The 18,793-nt window shown below is 35.4% G+C and overlaps 1 protein-coding gene across 3 annotated transcripts; it reads left to right on the plus strand.

Annotated features, from left to right (window-relative positions):
• Positions 1-320: 320 nt before the first annotated feature.
• LOC123564238 (uncharacterized) lies at positions 321-9,230 on the plus strand. Of its 3 annotated transcripts, none has more exons than XM_045357643.2 (6): positions 321-539; positions 5,325-5,433; positions 7,188-7,299; positions 7,645-7,694; positions 7,837-7,910; positions 8,983-9,230. In XM_045357643.2, exons 2-6 carry the CDS (start codon positions 5,332-5,334, stop codon positions 9,041-9,043), a joined length of 399 nt encoding a protein of 132 aa, XP_045213578.2. In that variant the 5' UTR covers positions 321-539; positions 5,325-5,331; the 3' UTR covers positions 9,044-9,230. The 3 variants fall into 3 exon arrangements, with proteins under 3 accessions (XP_045213578.2, XP_045213580.2, XP_045213579.2); XM_045357645.2 differs by having other exon boundaries at positions 322-539; positions 7,648-7,694; XM_045357644.2 differs by lacking the exon at positions 321-539 and having other exon boundaries at positions 5,094-5,433.
• Positions 9,231-18,793: the final 9,563 nt, after the last annotated feature.

Consider the following 18,793-nt stretch of genomic DNA (forward strand, 5'->3'; position numbering starts at 1 on the left):
TGAATAGAAATCTTCAGAAAATCTTATTGTCAAGGTTGTACGATATCTGTTTAAGTCCTTGTATTTAAATGTTTATTTTCTTGTTCCTCGTCTGTAATAGAAAATCCATTCAATTCTAAATTTAATCAAAGTTACTACAAATTTTAATAGCAGTATCAACAATAAATCAAAATATTTGAGAGAGGTTTTATCAGTTCAATGACAGCAATAACAATGGCTTGTTATCAGTTCGAATCTGTTCAAAATAATTCATTAACGCTTCATTAGATCAGTGGTTTGGGTTTTAAATTGCTGATAGTTTATATCTACATACATCGCATGCATTGATAGGCCTAATCCGAAGGTTTTTATATAACAGTACATTACCTGCGTATTGTATAACATTTTAAATTGACAATTCGGTGTTAGTGGTTCAGGGATAGAAAATAGAGATTTCCTTAATACTAGACAATATCTCTGTAAAACACTATTCAATACAAGAAGATTAAGATGTATGTTTTATAAGATAAAAGGGATAAAATTATAGGGCCTTTGAAAAGGTAAGTATGTATAACTAACTTCCTTACTGTTTGCAGATTTTTAGCTCGTGACTTTGGAAAAAAAAACATCTATTAGGTAGTGTCGTCGCTTGATTGTCGGCGTTTGCGCCCCTCATGGATGTGGGTTCGAGCTTCACTTGGGGAGTAGAGTTCTTCATATAAGGAAGCAACTGGCTTACGGTAGGTCGGTGGCACTGCCCACGTGCGCGCTTGTGATGAGGTAATGTCCAGAGGGGCACCTGGGGTCTTCTTCAACCAAGAACAGCTGGAAAGTGACCAATACATATGATAGTTTGCATTTTATGTTTAAACCATTTTAATACTGGGGTGCTCGGATAGGGGAGACTTTTAATCGCTGGCCAAGGAATGGGGGTAGGTAATTTGTGAACTTGACTATTATAAACAACAAATACATTTTGCAGTTTTATTTGCACACTAGCTCGTGCTAGCATACATTTCAATGAGAGATAATTATTAACATCCCACGAATGCTACTGTAAACTTAAGACAGCGTTCTATAGATGTTACAAAGGAAATAAAACCAGAATTTCTAAACAATTTGCTAAATTCCATAATTTAACAATTCTCTCTCATAAATCCAGCCACAATACTAAACTCAAGTCATTTCTATTCCCCACACTTTGCATTAAAGAACCCGGTTAATGTAGAATTTTAGAGTAAACGCATTTCATAAGGTACCGACAAATTTTGGTTAATACCATTTTACAACAATATACTGGAGATATATTGTAAATTTCAAGCATTTATTGACATTCATCAGTCATATCTTTTTTACGTAAATTTTACAGCATGAAGTGATACAAGTATAGGGAATATATTGTACGAAAAATGCCGAATATACATATACATTTTAGATTTCTCGCAAAAAGAAGTTCCGATGCCATAAATCCGCGAAATAAAAGTGAAGTGACTTTTTTCTAATCAGGTATAGACTTCTTATATGCGAACATCTTTATGTAAGCAATATCTGGAGATAAAATAGAACTGTACTTTATTCACATTTAAGAAATTTGCAACGTCAAGGTCATATTGATTGAAATAATAAACACGTTAAGATACTCAGCCAAATACAAACTTATCAAATATTTATTTGATTAAAAGTTACGAGAACGAAGAAGGTACAGTATGTCGTGGGTATGACGAGCGTGCAATGAAAAGCAGTTTCACTGTTTCTACGATTACGATAGTTGGGCACTTGTTAGTTGTTTCTATAGGGTCAAGTTGCCTTGCCAAAGATAGTTAATAGTGGCTATAGTTATGGTCGCATTACCTTGCCAAAGACAGCCGAAGACTTGATAGTGTCTATATCGTCGGATTACCTTGCCAACAATATTTGAATATTTGATAGTGTCTGTACGTTCGAGTTACCTTGCCAAGGAAGTTGAACACTATTAAAAACTATACTGTCGGATTAAATTGTCAAAGATAGTTGGACACTTAATAGTATATATACAGTCGAGTTACCTTGCTAAAGATATTTGGACACTTGATAGTGTATATATGGATGAGTTACATTGCCAAAGATAGATGGACACTTGATAGTGTCTATACGGTCGAGTTACCTTGTCAAAGATAGTTGGACACTTGATAGTGTCTATACGTCCGAGTTACCTTGTCAAAGATAGATGGACACTTGATAGCGTCTATACGATTGAGTCACATTGCCGAAGATGATGGACACTTGATAGTGTCTATACGGTCGAGTTACCTTGCCGAAGATGATGGACACTTGATAGTGTCTATACGGTCGAGTTACCTTGTCAAAGATAGTTGGGCACTTGAAAGTGTCTATACGGTCGAGTTACCTTGTCAAAGATAGATGGACACTTGATAGTGTCTATACGGTCGAGTTAGCTTGACAAAGACATTGGACACTTGATGGTGTCTATGCGGTCGAGCTACCTTGCCAAAGATGATGGACACTTGATGGTGTCTATACGGTCGAGTTACCTTGTCAAAGATAGTTGGACACATGATAGTGTCTATATGGTCGAGTTACCTTGCCAAAGATGATGGACACTTGATAGTGTCTATACGGTCGAGTTACCTTGCCAAAGATGATTGACACTTGATAGTGTCTATACGGACGAGTTACCTTTCCAAAGATGATGGACACTTGATAGTGTCTATACGTCCGAGTTACCTTGTCAAAGATAGATGGACACTTGATAGCGTCTATACGATTGAGTCACCTTGCCAAAGATGATGGACACTTGATAGTGTCTATACGGTCGAGTTACCTTGCCGAAGATGATGGACACTTGATAGTGTCTATACGGTCGAGTTACCTTGTCAAAGATAGTTGGACACTTGAAAGTGTCTATACGGTCGAGTTACCTTTACAAAGATAGATGGACACTTGATAGTGTCTATACGGTCGAGTTAGCTTGCCAAAGACATTGGACACTTGATGGTGTCTATGCGGTCGAGTTACCTTGCGAAAGATGATGGACACTTGATGGTGTCTATACGGTCGAGTTACCTTGTCAAAGATAGTTGGACACTTGATAGTGTCTATACGGTCGAGTTACCCTGCCAAAGATGATGGACACTTGATAGTGTCTATACGGACGAGTTACCTTTCCAAAGATGATGGACACTTGATAGTGTCTATACGGTCGAGTTACCTTGCCAAATATGATGGACACTTGATAGTGTCTATACGGTCGAGTTACCTTGTCAAAGATAGTTGGACACTTGATAGTGTCTATACGGTCGAGTTACCTTGCCAAAGATGATGGACACCTGATAGTGTCTATACGGTCGAGTTACCTTGCCAAAGATGATGGACACTTGATAGTGTCTATACGGTCGAGTTTCCTTGTCAAAGATAGTTGGACACTTGATAGTGTCTAAACGGTCGAGTTACCTAGCCAAAGATAGATGCACACTTGATAGTGTCGAAACGGTCGAGTTACCTTGCCAAAGATAGATGGACACTTGATAGTGTGTATACAGTCGAGTTACCTTGTCAAAGATAGTTGGACACTTGATAGTGTTTAACGGTCGAGTTACCTTGCCAAAGATGATTGACACTTGATAGTGTCTATACGGTCGAGTTACCTTGCCAAAAATGATGGACACTTGATAGTGTCTATACGGTCGAGTTACCTTGCCAAATATGATGGACACTTGATAGTGTCTATACGGTCGAGTTATCTTGTCAAAGATAGTTGGACACTTGATAGTGTCTATACGGTCGAGTTACCTTGCCAAAGATGATGGACACTTGATAGTGTCTATACGGTCGAGTTACCTTGCAAAAGATGATGGACACTTGATAGTGTCTATACGGTCGAGTTTCCTTGTCAAAGATAGTTGGACACTTGATATGGTCTATACGGTCGAGTTACCTAGCCAAAGATAGATGGACACTTGATAGTGTCGAAACGGTCGAGTTACCTTGCCAAAGATAGATGGACACTTGATAGTGTGTATACAGTCGAGTTACCTTGTCAATGATAGTTGGGCACTTGATAGTGTCCAACGGTCGAGTTACCTTGCCAAAGATGATGGACACTTGATAGTGTCTATACGGTCGAGTTACCTTGCCAAAGATGATGGACACTTGATAGTGTCTATAGGTCGAGTTACCTTGCCGAAGACAGATGGAAACTTGATAGTGTCTATAAGGTCGAGTTGTTTGACACTTCATAGTGTCTCTGCGAGCGCGTTATCTTGCTAGCTCTATTGTTTGACACTTCATAGTGTCTCTACGAGTGCGTTTTCTTGCTAGCTCTATTGTTGGACACTTCATAGTGTCTCTGCGAGCGCATTACCTTGCTAGCTCTGTTGTTGGACACTTCATAGTGTCTCTACGAGCGTGTTATCTTGCTAGCTCTGTTGTTGGACACTTCATAGTGTCTCTACGAGCGCGTTATCTTGCTAGCTCTGTTGTTGGACACTTCATAGTGTCTCTATACGAGCGTGTTATCTTGCTAGCTATTGTTTGACACTTCATAGTGTCTCTTCGAGCGCGTTATCTTGCTAGCTATTGTTTGACACTTCATAGTGTCTCTACGAGCGCGTTACCTTGCTAAGGGTAGTCATTCACATTACGCCGGTTGCGTTATCTTGCAAATAAACAGGCACTTGTATCGTGTTTTCGCGATCGAATTACATTGCCAGTTTGAATTATTATAATGTTTCAGAGATGGCAACACCTTGCCAGTTGCTGTTGAATCGTTCAACGCATTACCTTGCCAATGCCTATAAGATACCTTAAATGGAGTGTTAATGCGACCGCATTATTGGACACTATAGATACTTTAAAATGTTTTTGGGCACACTTATGCGTGTTGCAGTAACTTACTAACGGTTCTTTTTTTAATGATTTCACAGTTTACAAACATGTATATAATACAAAGAGGAAATTTGAAACAAGAGCTTACCGTCTTATCACATGATTGAGTGTTATCAATCAAATTACCTCAGCTGATAAAAGAGTTTTCCACTGCAGGGTAGTGTTCAAATAACACTGAAGTTAGAAAAGAGAAATAAAATGCGTGGTCTACCAGGAGTGTATTTACAGAACATTTGTCGTTTGTTTGTTCAAACTTTGACTGTTTATTTTATTGTAACTAATTACAGTTTAAAGTAAATTCACTTTCAGTATGAAATCTATAGGTTTAAGTACTTCTGTGTATGAAAATTATGTCAGAGTAAGCTATTAATGTTTCAAGTAAAATTAGCATCGCCAGCTTAAAAAACTTCAAATTGTAAAGTGAACTGGCTTTCAAGTACATAACTAATTTTTAACATCAGGTTGACTATGGAAAATATTGACGAACTAAGAGAGACGGAACTTGGTCAGCTGAAAGCCAAGCTGGATGAGGAATTTCGATATAAAGTGAAACTGGAGGAACAGGATAAGGTTGTTATTTTGTTGCGTTTGTATTTGAAACTGGAGGAACAGGAAAAGCTTGTTTTTATTTCATTGCGGTTTATGTGACACTGAGGGAACAGGATAATCTTGTTGTTATTTTCTTGCGTTTTTGTGGGAAGCTGGAGGAACAGGAGAAGCATATTGTTAGTTTATTGCCTTTTAATATGAATCTGAAGGAATCGGATAATGTTGTTATTTTGTCGCGTTTTTTTTATGTGAGGATGAGGGAACATGATAAGGTTTTGTTATTTCATTGCGTTTTTATATGATATTTGGGGACAGAATAAGGTTTTTGTTATTTTATTGCATGTTTATTTGAAACAGAGTGAATTGGTTAAGTTTATTTTTATCTTATTAGAAACAAGAGGAACTGGATAGGATTTTTGCTATTTTATTTCGTTTTTATGTAGCACTTGGGGGGGGGGGGGGGGGGGGGGGGGGGGGGGGGGGGGGGCACAGGAAAAGTTTTTTGTTATTCTACAGCGTTTCATTAAGTGTTATATCCTGACCAGTCAGATGGGTAATCTTTATTGCATGAAAGCCTGTATATTTCGTGCATTATGAATTTAACTAAATGCCTGTAAAGGTTATTTCCTTTCTTTCTTTTTTGTAATAAGGAAAATGTACCACTGTGATTAAATACATATATGTTGTATTCTGTTATTAAAGCATTTGTGTTTATTTCCTCAACGAAATAGATATTTAGCTTGACGTTAGATAACGTGGGGTAAAAAAGCATTAATAGATTAATTTAAATCCAGCTTATCAAATTCAACTTAAATTCGTACTTTATTTTATGTAGTCTACAGGTATGTTTCTCATTATCAACATTCTTTATTTCCCGTTTGTGTAATTTTCTTGTCTGCTAAAACACTTTTCTATGTTGAGATACGGAAAGTAATGTTGAGATGCGGGGTGTGATGTTGAGATGCGGGGGTGTAATGTTGAGATACGGAATGAAATGTTGAGATGTGGGGTGTAATGTTGAGATACGGAATGAAATGTTGAGATGTGGGGTGTAATGTTGAGATACGGAACGAAATGTTGAGATGCGGGGTGTAATGTTGTGATGCAGGGTGTAATGTTGAGATGCGGGGTGTAATGTTGAGATAGGAATGTAATGTTGAGATGTGGGGTGTAATTTTGAGATACGGAATGTAATGTTGAGATGCGGAGTGTAATTTTGAGATACGGAATGTAATGTTGTGATGCGGGGTGTAATGTTGAGATGCGGGGTGTAATGTTGAGATACGGAATGAAATGTTGAGATGCGGGGTGTAATGTTGCGATGCAGGGTGTAATGTTGAGATGCGGGGTGTAATGTTGAGACAGGAATGTAATGTTGAGATGTTGGGTGTAATTTTGAGATACGGAATGTAATGTTGAGATGCGGGGTGTAATGTTGAGATAGGAATGTAATGTTGTGATGCGGGGTGTAATGTTGAGATACGGAATGTAATGTTGAGATGCGGGGTGTAATTTTGAGATACGGAATGTAATGTTGAGATGCGGGGTGTAATTTTGAGATACGGAATGTAATGTTGAGATGCAGGGTGTAATTTTGAGATAGGAATGTAATGTTGAGATGCGGGGTGTTATGTTGAGATGCGGGATGTAATGTTGAGAAACTGTGTTTAATGTCAAGATGTGGGGTGTAATGGCGAGATACGGTTGTGTAATGTCGGGATGCGGTGTTTACTGTCGAGATTCGGTGTGTAATGGGGAGATGCGATGTGTTTCAGGTAGTATGGGAACCAAGGATTCTGAATCAAAGACTGAGAAGATCGTCTTCGTTTGTGTGTAGCGATTATCATAGACCAGATAATGACAGACCGAAACCAAAATCTGTGACACGTACGTTATATTCACTTCTAAATCTCAGACGACCACTATGATTATATGTGATTATAACTTTTAGGTAACCTGTAGTAGTTTGTATGAAAATGATTATACGATAATTTAGACATGGATACCATTACAATTTTTCAACAGACGAATCCTCGTGTATTATCATTTCAAGTACAATATTTAAGTCGAGGTATTATTATATGCCTGATTTGTTACTTTAAAACGGAGCAAAGAATTTTACACATGTATTTCAGTATTACATGTATAATGTTTTTCTCGAAATTGACAATCAGAAGAAGCTTAAGCATGTTACTTTTGCCTCCAGCAGTCATTCAAACTTCTTTTCTACAGCAGCAAGCCCTTGGCAGTGTCAGAGTCAGGCATTACGGCAGCTTAGTTTAGTAAGTACACACATTTTAAAATTATTGAAACATCTTTTTTAATAATACATATAGTAAAATATTTAGAGTTAGTGTGAATAAAGTTGTTATTATATATGAGCGACGTACGCAGTCATATTTTCTGTGTTTCTTTCTATTGCAGGTACCAAGATTTGGTCCCAAACAGTACTATATCAACAATACACAGGTGCACAATATCACTGACAAGTATCTAAGGTAAGGTAGCAATATCACTGACAAGTATCTAGGGTAAGGTAGCAATATCACTGACAAGTGTCTAAAGTAAGGTCACAATAGCACTGACAAGTATCTAAGGTAAGGTCGTTATAGCACTGACAAGTATCTTAGGTAAGATCATGGGGTCTGCATAACGACAGCTAATACAAATATATTTTTAGGGCTTATATGTAACAAAACACATCAGTGATTTAAGAGATCGTTTATCCGTATAACCTTATATATTTAAACATAGTTGTAGGAGCATGGGGAGAGGTGTTGCGGCGGGGGAGGAGGGTGGGCTGGACAAACATTTTCTTCCCCGCCCAACCCTTACTAAAGGTTGCATAGGCAAAAGGGGCAGGGAAAGCGTTTGGTCCGATTTTCTATTTTCGCAGAAAATACTTACAGATAAAACTGTGTTTATTCTTGATAAAAGAAAGGCAAAGTGTTTTTAATACTGTATATATCTATATTATATAAATTTAGTCAGAACATGAGATAAAAAGAATATTTGTTTATTTTACATGTAAGATCAAAATATCTTTCACTCATGAACACCATTATCTAACAATGCAACACTCGGGAGAGAATAAAATCTGGTGTTTAAATCTGACACTGAAACAAACAAATATCCTCTATATCTTGATTTTAAAGTGATGCCATAGCTTTTTTACTATTCATGTTGAATTTTAAACCAACTAAAATAACTTAAATCGTCAACTACATCTTGGTTTGAAGCAATAGATGAGACGGTGACTTAAGATGGCTGTATACAATTAAGGTTTTCTTACTGGTCCAGTACGCAACGCGGTTATGAGTATTGAGCTTCCAATATACGATATTCTGTCGTTAAATGTCCCATACATGTATAGCCCTGGAGCATCAGGCCAAGATACAGAATGTGACAGATACTGATACTGAGTGCATGCTTTCAAATGTTTATGAAGTATTTTCTGTCATATTCCGTTCGATTTTTTCATCTTTCTATAAATTCTTTATAACTATATAATTTTGTATGCAAACACTAGCTGTTGCAAGTTTTCTAATCAAAATGCTGTATTTGTTTCAGTGGCGCTTCGACACAAGCACTCGGACTGTGCTATGATCCGAAAACCGTCGCCAGTTTTTGATAGAACATGGATATAACAAGAGTGGTGCTATACAAAGAACATTATGCAAAACGTTGTTATTCTGTTGCAGTTATGATTGTTATAGTTAAACTTCTTGAGTTATGCAGATATTTGTTTTTATATTATGTTTGCGGAGATTACATATTTTAACATAGATTATAATATTTTAAATATATTTCCATAAGTATCGCGTTGTTTATCTGTTCACATTTCTATTTAGATTTTCGGTCAAGTAACAGAATTGTCTGCAACTTTAACGTCCGTACATTTACTTTTATTAAATAGTGTGTTCGCATGACATTTTCACTGGAAGTATTTTCCTGTCTTAATTACCAAGGGGCCTCCGTGGCCGAATGGTTAAGGTCGCTGACTTTAAATCACTTGGGTTCGAGCCTCACTCGGGGCGTTGAATAATTCATGTGAGGAAGCCATCCAACTGGCTTACGGAAGGTCGGTGTTTCTACCCAGGAGTCCGCTCGTGATGAAATAATGCACGGAGGGGCACCTGGGGTCTTCCTCCACCATCAAAGCTGGAAAGTCGCCATATGACCTATAACTGTGTCGGTGCGACGTTAAACCCAACAAAATAAATAAATATCTTGATAACCCGACCATATATGAGTAAAACTGATAAACATATTTTGCCAAAGGAATGAAATTAATATATAGCTTATTTTATTATATTTGTTACAGGTTTTCATTAACAATTATATATTTAGCTGAAATTTATTAGCCGTGCAAGTCTGAAATATTGTTATTACCTCCCTTTGCTCAACTTGGTTACGCAACTAAGACTGGTTGAGGAAAAAGATCTCAGAAGCTGACCACAGTTTTTGAAATTTGTCTTTTGTTTTAGATTGTTGAAATATCTTTGTATCTATCAAATGCAAATGGGAAAATGGAAAATTATACTGAAATAAAAAGTACTCAGCTTTTGAAAGTCTTCTGTATTAGAGGGGGCAGTTACAATATTTTGTATTAATACCCTTTTTTTTCTAACAATGTTGATACCAGTATGTCGTGTTAGGTTCCCAAGTGTGATTTATCGTAGAATAACCCGAGTTCTTCGTTCTTATGCGAAACAATATATCACTCAGGCCTACGGCCTTCGTGATATATTCTTACGCATAAGAACTCAAAACAGGGGTTATTCTACGATAAACCACGCTTGGGAATTTATTATTTCTGAAATTGATAAATCCTATATTAGCAATTCTTCTATACTAACCGCTTGAAACGTCCCTAAAAGGCCCTACTCCCAATAAAAGAGAACGTGTTGTGGCACGCACACACTTGGTGTTTTTTAGATTAACGAATATGTTTGTGGGATTGATAACGCTTTTCTTTATCACCAAGAATAATGCTAATGTGTATGTGCACACAGAAGAAATGTGATAAAAATCAAGTTATTTTTTCTGATTTCTGCCAATGTCGTCTTAAAGCCGACGTTTTCATTGCTGTATTTCGCCATGATTCCTCTCATAATATTCTGTAATTTTGCCCTCGAAAAGACGACGATTTGTTATTTCTTGTCTTTTCGTTTTGTTGTGGTTCCGATAGCAAAATCACTATTAAAAAGATAAAGATTAAGGGCGCAAATATCGGTGCGTAGCAAATGCCGTCATCTCGTTCTGTGGCGTTGTACGCACAGAAAACGGACTCCTAAAGCGTCGTCTCTTCGTGACCTTTTCCGCCGAAACCATGACACAACAAAATATGAAGTAATGATAAAATCGGCATAATTTACGTCAAAAGTTAAATGCGGCGTTTGCAGGAATCTGCAACCATAAAAAGCTGTTATGGCTGTCTATTATGTACCTACAGCCTGTATTTCAATGATGAATTCAAAAGCTAGTGTTCATCTCTCATCGGATACGGAAAAGTTTTCAATGTTGTGTTTACTTTCTTTAGTTGCACCGTCATATAGGACGTCAAAAATGACGTAATGATGGCCTCTCGATGTTCCATGCCTCAAAAAGATATCCGTTTTAAACGTGTTGTCAGCCTTATTTTCTAAAATTCTAGTGAATTTCGGATAGCATAACACTAGAGGCATATGTATAAACAAAAGTGTCATTAAAGCTGTACCTTTGTCCGCAGTGATGCATTCGACTGAATCACACTGAGGAAGCAACTTGTGGGCCTCGGCCCGAGCTGAATACAACAGTGCAGGTCAAGGTTCTGTAATAATAACCTTATTGTATTCTATATGGTAAGAACTTTAAGACAGAGGAATGACTGATGCAGAAAAAATTGTCCAAAACATCAAGGAAGAGGGCACTAATGGGTATGAATTGACTTTTGAAAGTCATGTGGAATTTTTCCCAAATAATTTGTCAGGTATCATTAATGTTATTGTAAGGAAAGTTACTGCGAAAGAGACGTGGATGTAATAAGACAGACAGCGAACAGAAAACATTGTAGAGCCAAAAAATAAGGCAAACTTCTTCAGGATTTATGTCACCTATCAAATCTGGAATCGTGACAAAATGTAGTACATGTTAACCCACTAGTGCTACAAAATTCTCATTATCACGATGGACTTATTTAAGTTTAAACTTGCTTTTTACAGAACAGAACAGAACATATTCTTTATTAACTTGTAAAAATGTACATCGTTAGATAACATACATTACAAAACACAGATTCAATAGGTCACGATAGTCAAAAGTTACAAAACAAATATACTAAAACACATACAAGTATACACTACTTATTAGAGGATGAGCACAACAATAATTACCGTTGCAAAAGTGAAATTCTTCGATTTAAAGACAATTTGATAAATTTACATAATTTGAGGAGTTTATTTTTATCAGTGCACTTTAGCAATTCAATAAGTTTATACATATTTGGTCTGTTATAAAAATAAGATTCAATATATTTTCTTCTAAGATCAGCTAAACATGAACATTTACAGAAAAAGTGAAATTCATCATCTATATCATTTAAATTACAAAAAATACAAAAACGTTCATTTCTTGGTATTCTATTAACTCCATATCGTTCAGTTTGAATTCTTAATGAATGTGATGAAACCCGAAATCTAGTTAAATAAAATCTAAGATCAGAAGGTAAAACATCAAGATAACTTTCATACCCAAATGTCACCTTAATATTATCATACAATTCCAACACAGTGTTCGGCGACTTACTATTACACCATTCTTGAGCAAAACATTCAAAAAACCTTTGTTTAAAAATATGTAAAAAGTATGTTTCGCTAATAGACGTTGGGTTTTCAAACACATAGTTAAATCCATAGTCACATAACAATTTTTTTACACTAGAAACCCAATTTTTCTGTCCATTTATACAATCTTTATGGGACATATTGTATATAGTTTTCAGAATAATATTATCTGTTTTTATCATTTTGAACCAATATTTCACTATACGAACATACCTTTGTATACTGTATACAGTGGATATCGGCCTAATTCTCCATATACTGTAGCATTTGCTGTATTTAATTTTACATTTAGTATTTTCTTCAAAAATTTAAGGTGAATTCTCTCAATTTCCTTAGATTTACTAAATCCCCATATTTCGGACGAATAACGTAGTATAGATCCTACGAATGAGTCAAATAACTGACATAGTACCTTTGGTTTCATTTTATATTTTCTACAATTTATTAATAGAACATTTAATGCTTTGAATGCTTTACCCGCTAATTGTTGCTGATTTAATACAAAACTGCCAGTATAGCTGAAAACCGTACCGAGATAATTAAAGTCATTAACAACCTGTAGTATATTACCATCATATGTAAATTCTTCATTTTGAAATAAACCACCACGTTTTCGAAAAACAACTACTTAAGTCTTTTGCGTGTTAACTTCTAAACTCCATTTTTTGCAGTAACTGTTCAACAACGCAAGAGATGCATTTAATTCCTCTGGAGACTTACCAAGAATAACCATATCGTCAGCAAATAAAAGTAAAAGGATTATAATATCGTCAACAGTTAGCCCAGAGTTTATATCATTTTGGAGAAACAATTCCAAGTCTTCAATAAACAAAGAAAATAGTACTGGCGAAATTACCTCCCCTTGACGCAATCCTACTGAATATTCAGAATTGGAATAGCAATGTTTTTAACTCTTCTAAATGTTTGACATACAGATTATTTAAGACAAACCATTGTTTTGAAGAATACCTTGATTTACTTCCTAGTAGTTTAGCTTTTATTTTGTGCAAATTTCGAACTACTAATCACAAATTGCCAATTGAAAAAGGGCGATATATGGATATTGAACAAAATCAGAGACTCTGTCATTTGTGTAATTCCAATTCTCTAGGGGATGAGTTTCATTACTTATTTGAATGTAATTTTTTTAATGATGACAGAAAGAAATACATTGCAGCTTATTACAGAATTCACCCTAATGTTTACAAGTTTGGGGAACTCATGAACAATAATAATAGACCAAAACTTACTAAACTAGCTTTATTTTGCAAAATTATTTTGGCTGCTTTTCGATAGATTCATCCTCCATGTAAAATTTCTTTTGATTTAGATAATTTAGTAACTGTAATGTTAGGCAAAATATTTTCAAATCTGATACTTGTAACAATTAACTACATTATCTTATTATGTAAAAGCATACTGTTCATATGTTTATGTAACTGTTTCTTGACTGTTATATTTTGTTACTTGTGTTGTCATGATCACATGCATGTAATATGCCATGATCGAAATAAATTGAATTGAACTGAATTGAAAAAAATCAGAATAACAATTACACGATCGCACACAAGATTTAACCTTTCCGTACATATATTTTATAACTCTTAATATTTTACCGTCTATTCCAAGTTTGAATAATTTTAACCACAATGCGTTTCTGTCAATACCGTCGTATGCCATTTTCAGATCTACGAAACAGCAATAGAGTCTTTTATTATCATTTAGGCATTTCTGTACAAGATTTAACAAAATAAAACTAGCATCAACAGTTGATCTTCCTTTCCTGAAGCCAAATTGCGCGTCCGATATAGTATTATATTGTTCAAAAAAATTAGTAATTCTTTTATTTAAAATAGTTGTGAATAATTTCGACATGCAACTACACAAGAGTTATCCCCCTATATTTTTTTACATTGCCCTTATCACCTTTTTTATGTAGAGGTACAATTACACCCTCGGTCCAAGTTTCAGGGAAAAAATCGCTACTTAGTATACCATTAAAAATATCGCATAAATGGCCAACCAAAATGTCAATGGTTTCTATAAAATATTCATTTAATAAACAATCATTCCCACAGGATTTGTCTCTTTTCAACGACTTTACTGCATCTAGAACTTCTTCTATTGAGACAGGACAATTTAACAAGCAATCTTCATCAAAAGTATTTTCATTGAAATCATAGCTCTCTGCGAAATGTTCCGCTTCGGGATTTTCACTTTTAAAAACATCGTTACTTAATTCTGAAAAAATGTTTAAAAAAGGACTCAAGTGTAATTCCATTATCTGACTGTTTTGATTTCGTTTTAAAATATTTCCAAAATTCTTTAGGTTACATAGAGTTAGATTCCTGTTTGAAATGTATATTTTATTATTTTTATAAAATTTTGTAATTACTCCCCTTTAATATGAAAGTATATAAAAAGCTGGGTATTTCTTTTTATTTCGATACAATGTCTAGTTTTACATTTGCATTTGATAGACATATCAACTATTGAACAATCTGAACCAAAATGCAAGTTTTAAAGCTGTGTGTAGCTTCTGAATTCATTTATTTCCAATCTATCTTGGTTGCGCAACCAAGATATGCAAAGGGAGGTAATAATAATTTTTCAAACTTGCGTTTCTAAATACATAATTTTTAATGCAAATATTTTACAAATATATTACAATATGTCTAATATTTATACATTTCCTTAGGCAAAGTATGTTTATCAAATTTATACTTATGATAAAATAACTCTATCTTGGTTGGGCAACCAGGATAGGAAAATGAAATTTTAAAAATACCTCCAGTGAAAATCTAATTTGTATTAAGTGTTAAGTGAACATAAATGAGTGTAAATGATCAGATGCTAAAGTTTCGAACAAATCCGTTACATGGCCAAAATCTGATTATCCACCTTTAATATTACGCACTTGGGAAGAGCTGAATTCTAATGTTGTAATAACTTGAAGCCCAACCTATTTGCTTTAGTACCCATTATGTATATGCTGTGTATTATGTGTTCATAGGCAATAAAATATGATTAAATCAAACTGTTTTACAGTCGTTTTACAGCTGTTAAAGTGAAATCTACAGCTGTAAAATCAATGTTGTTATATAAGATGTACATAGGTAGATTTCAAATAATCATGACTGTATTTTGAACAAAAGTACAGGTCTGTCACAGCTGTAAAGTTTCCTACAGGAAAATGTCATTCAAGTGGAAGTATCTCTGACATGGGTCTAGCTATGTGTAGCAGCTATATGAAAATTGTCGCTTTTATATAGAATATATTGGGAGAAATCTTTAGTCTTCTGTAAACTCTATATAGGCTGCTCACTACCGAATCAAATGTAAGTAGTCCAAATATAAATAGTCTTTTATACCTTCTGTATATCTAATCTTTCTCCCTTCCCTCGTGCCCGTTCTTAACTAAGCTAGATAAAAACTTTATAGTATAGTATATATTATAGTTTTATCTGGCAAAGATACCCATTTTATTGTAGCATATACAATACACGCATTTTCAATAATTAAAAGTATATAATATTCAAAGAAATAAAATAAATAAGACTTATGATTTAAACATCACAGAATACAATCATAGAAAAGTAAAATCCTATTACTTATCTTTACTTAAAAAAAAAAACAGCGAAAATCAAAACTATTATATCAATATATTTAGAGGAGAAATTTTGAAATAATCAGATTTCAAAAAAAAAAGAAAAAAGGAAATGACATGTAGGGCCAGGTTAGCCCATAAAATGGAAGAGGTGGAAACTCCACAGGTCGCTCAACACAACAAAATGAAAATGTTGCAGGCTCGGTTTGATTGAACCTGTTCATGGAGGGTAGTGGAAATGCATGCTACTGTCCACGCCCTCTAGCCGCGGGTTGAGCAGAACTCAACATTTACACAAGCTACAAGTACAAAAAAACAATTTCGAGACATCCGTAGATGTGTTCTTACGGCAGTGCACATGAAACCTTCAATGATACACGTTCGTGTAATTCTATCAAAAGCGGCGTATGGTCCCCAGTTAAAATGATGGATTTGCCCTAAACGAGAAAACAAATGGCAGAACTTAATTCCAACTGGAAAGTGAACTACCATCATTTAAAAAAGGTAAGAACAACAACATAAGAAAAAATGCGCATCTCTTTCTTTTTAGAGCTAGGATATTAACTGCAATATTTAATTGAATTTCTTATGTTGTAAAATTTGTAATATTAACACAAAAGGAATTATTCGCGAAGTAAAATTGATTTAAAACTTACACCCTTTGTGTCGAATAAAACATTCAATCACAAATTAACTAAACTGATTAAATCATTTACTTTAACTCTTTTGATCACGATACCGCGTGTTCACGCGACATTTATATGTCGTCTGCACATGACGCTACAACAACAACTTCGCACAGAAGTTAATTATTCTTCAAAATCAGTGGAAATTAACCGTCTGAGAACGTATCAGTTTTTTACCTTACAAAAATGAAATAAATACCATTCAAAAGATAAAATTATTGAGACTAGGAAACCATTTGCACCAAAGCTTTCATATTAATGGTTTTATCCAAAAAATTACTTTTAAGAAACGCATGTATGAGATTTTTGCAAGTTTTATATGGAAAATAGAAGGGAAAAAATGACGAAATGATGGCATTAAACATCATGTTAGGAACGAGTCAAAAATAAAAATAAAATTCAATTTGAAAATACCATGTGATGAATCAAATGTTGAACTTTGGTAATATTTTTGCACCTAAGGTTTCTTATTTTTAGTAATTTTGTTATTAAGTATAATGTGTACATGTCCTTCTTATTTCTATATAGAAAATTTGACCGCTACCGATTATTGGTCGGAGGAATATTCTTTGGTATGGTGACAAACAATAGCTTCAGCTGTCATGAGCCTTTAAGAAATGCTTCTTAACTTCGTTCTTAAACCTAGCATGATTACCTATGGACTGAATTGATTCAGATAGTGAATTCCATGTTAAAATGTTATTATACAGCAAAATGTCATGGCTGCTACAGATTCAACCAAAGGAACAAAAAAATGAATATACAATAATTGTGGACATCTGGTGTTCTGACAAAGTTATCTCTCATGTATGATAAGCATATGTCATGATAAATATTATGAACATGATTGAGACTCAGCTGTTTGACTCTGTTCTCATTTTTCAACAACCTAAGTTTATGAAAATCTGAACAAGTAAGAGATGTCCGAGCAGGTACATTCAGTATGAATTTGACTATCGTGTTCTTAGTAACTTGGAGCTTGGATCTCAAAGTTCCGCCAAAACTATTATACCAGGCAGGAGTGTAGTGAAACAAACACTGACCAAGAGAATTACAAAGAGTCTTCACCGAGTAATACTAAAATCAAGGACATTTCTGTATCTATACACAAAATTTAGTCTGGTATTTTCCCTGTTAATGATATGTTTGGCACATACATAACCTGAAAGTGAGCTACCAATACTTGACTGAATCTTGGTGTCGGAAATAAACATTGAAAGAAACACAAAGGAGTGAATTCAGCGAGTTGTGTTTATCGGATTGTGGCTTTCTTATGTAAAAGTTAACACCACTTTTCATTTCTATTGTAGCGACAGTAGCGATTAGTCCTTGAATAATAGCACGTTTCAGGACAGCGTGATAACTTTTGACTGTCGCTGTCCCGTCAGAGGGATGACAAATCATAAAATAAGTCATTCCGATAAGCCAAATGAGTAAGACTAAGTAGCGGTATAGTTCTATCTATTTATCTTCCGTTTAGGTCAAACCCCTCGCGAGGACGTAGACCTTACACGCGTCAACCGACAAAAGAATAATAGTAAGAATGTGAAAATAAAGAGGTTTAAAGAAACAAAAAAATAAGGTTGGTTACAAAGAGGTTAAATAACAGAGCAGGTGGTTTATGGGGAGACATGTTCAATCTGACTTACAGCCTGACTGAACTGCGGACCGGACAAGTTGACAACATCTGGCGGAAGAGCATTCCAGTGTATAATGGTGCGGGGGTAGAAGGAATATTTGTGGTAAAGGTAAAGGTAAGTTTTATTTACCGTCGCTTGCTGAAACAATTAACATAAGCTCTCTAGAGCTTTTCTGTGACCCTATATTAAGAACAGTTAAAACCAATTATACCTCACCCCCAGCAATTCGCTGGTACTCATTTACAGCTGGGTCGACTGAGGCAATCGTGATAAAGTGTCTTGCCCAAGGACACCGCAATGGGAGAAGCCAGGATTCGAACCAGGGGCCTTAGCGTCTTATCCCTCTCGACCAATGCGTCCTACGACGGTAATCAGTTGAGGTTGGAATTGGCTTGAATGCTTGGGAGTGAGTGTGTCTAGATGGTCTGGCGAGTGGTTTAACATCATCTGGGAGGGAAATAGCTACCTGGTTATGAAGAATGTTATGAAACATAACAAGGTGCTGGTCTATGCGGCGAAGGTCAAGACGTTTCCAGTTTAGGGAGGACAACATATCAGTGACACTGGACAGTCTGGAGTAATCATGCATGGCCCACAGAGCTGCCCTGCGCTGCACCGACTCAA

This window comes from Mercenaria mercenaria, chromosome 2, assembly GCF_021730395.1.
Source record: "Mercenaria mercenaria strain notata chromosome 2, MADL_Memer_1, whole genome shotgun sequence".
Classification (NCBI taxonomy): Eukaryota; Metazoa; Mollusca; class Bivalvia; order Venerida; family Veneridae; genus Mercenaria; species Mercenaria mercenaria.

What these genes read in the sequence shown, in the direction of transcription:
- LOC123564238 (XM_045357643.2), top strand. Translation starts at nt 5,332, where the DNA reads ATGGAAAATATTGACGAACTAAGAGAGACGGAACTTGGTCAGCTGAAA. An exon ending in CATTACGGCAGCTTAGTTTA is followed by an intron (nt 7,695 to 7,836) that starts GTAAGTACACAC and finishes TTTCTATTGCAG; the next exon opens with GTACCAAGATTTGGTCCCAA. An exon ending in ATCACTGACAAGTATCTAAG is followed by an intron (nt 7,911 to 8,982) that starts GTAAGGTAGCAA and finishes TATTTGTTTCAG; the next exon opens with TGGCGCTTCGACACAAGCAC.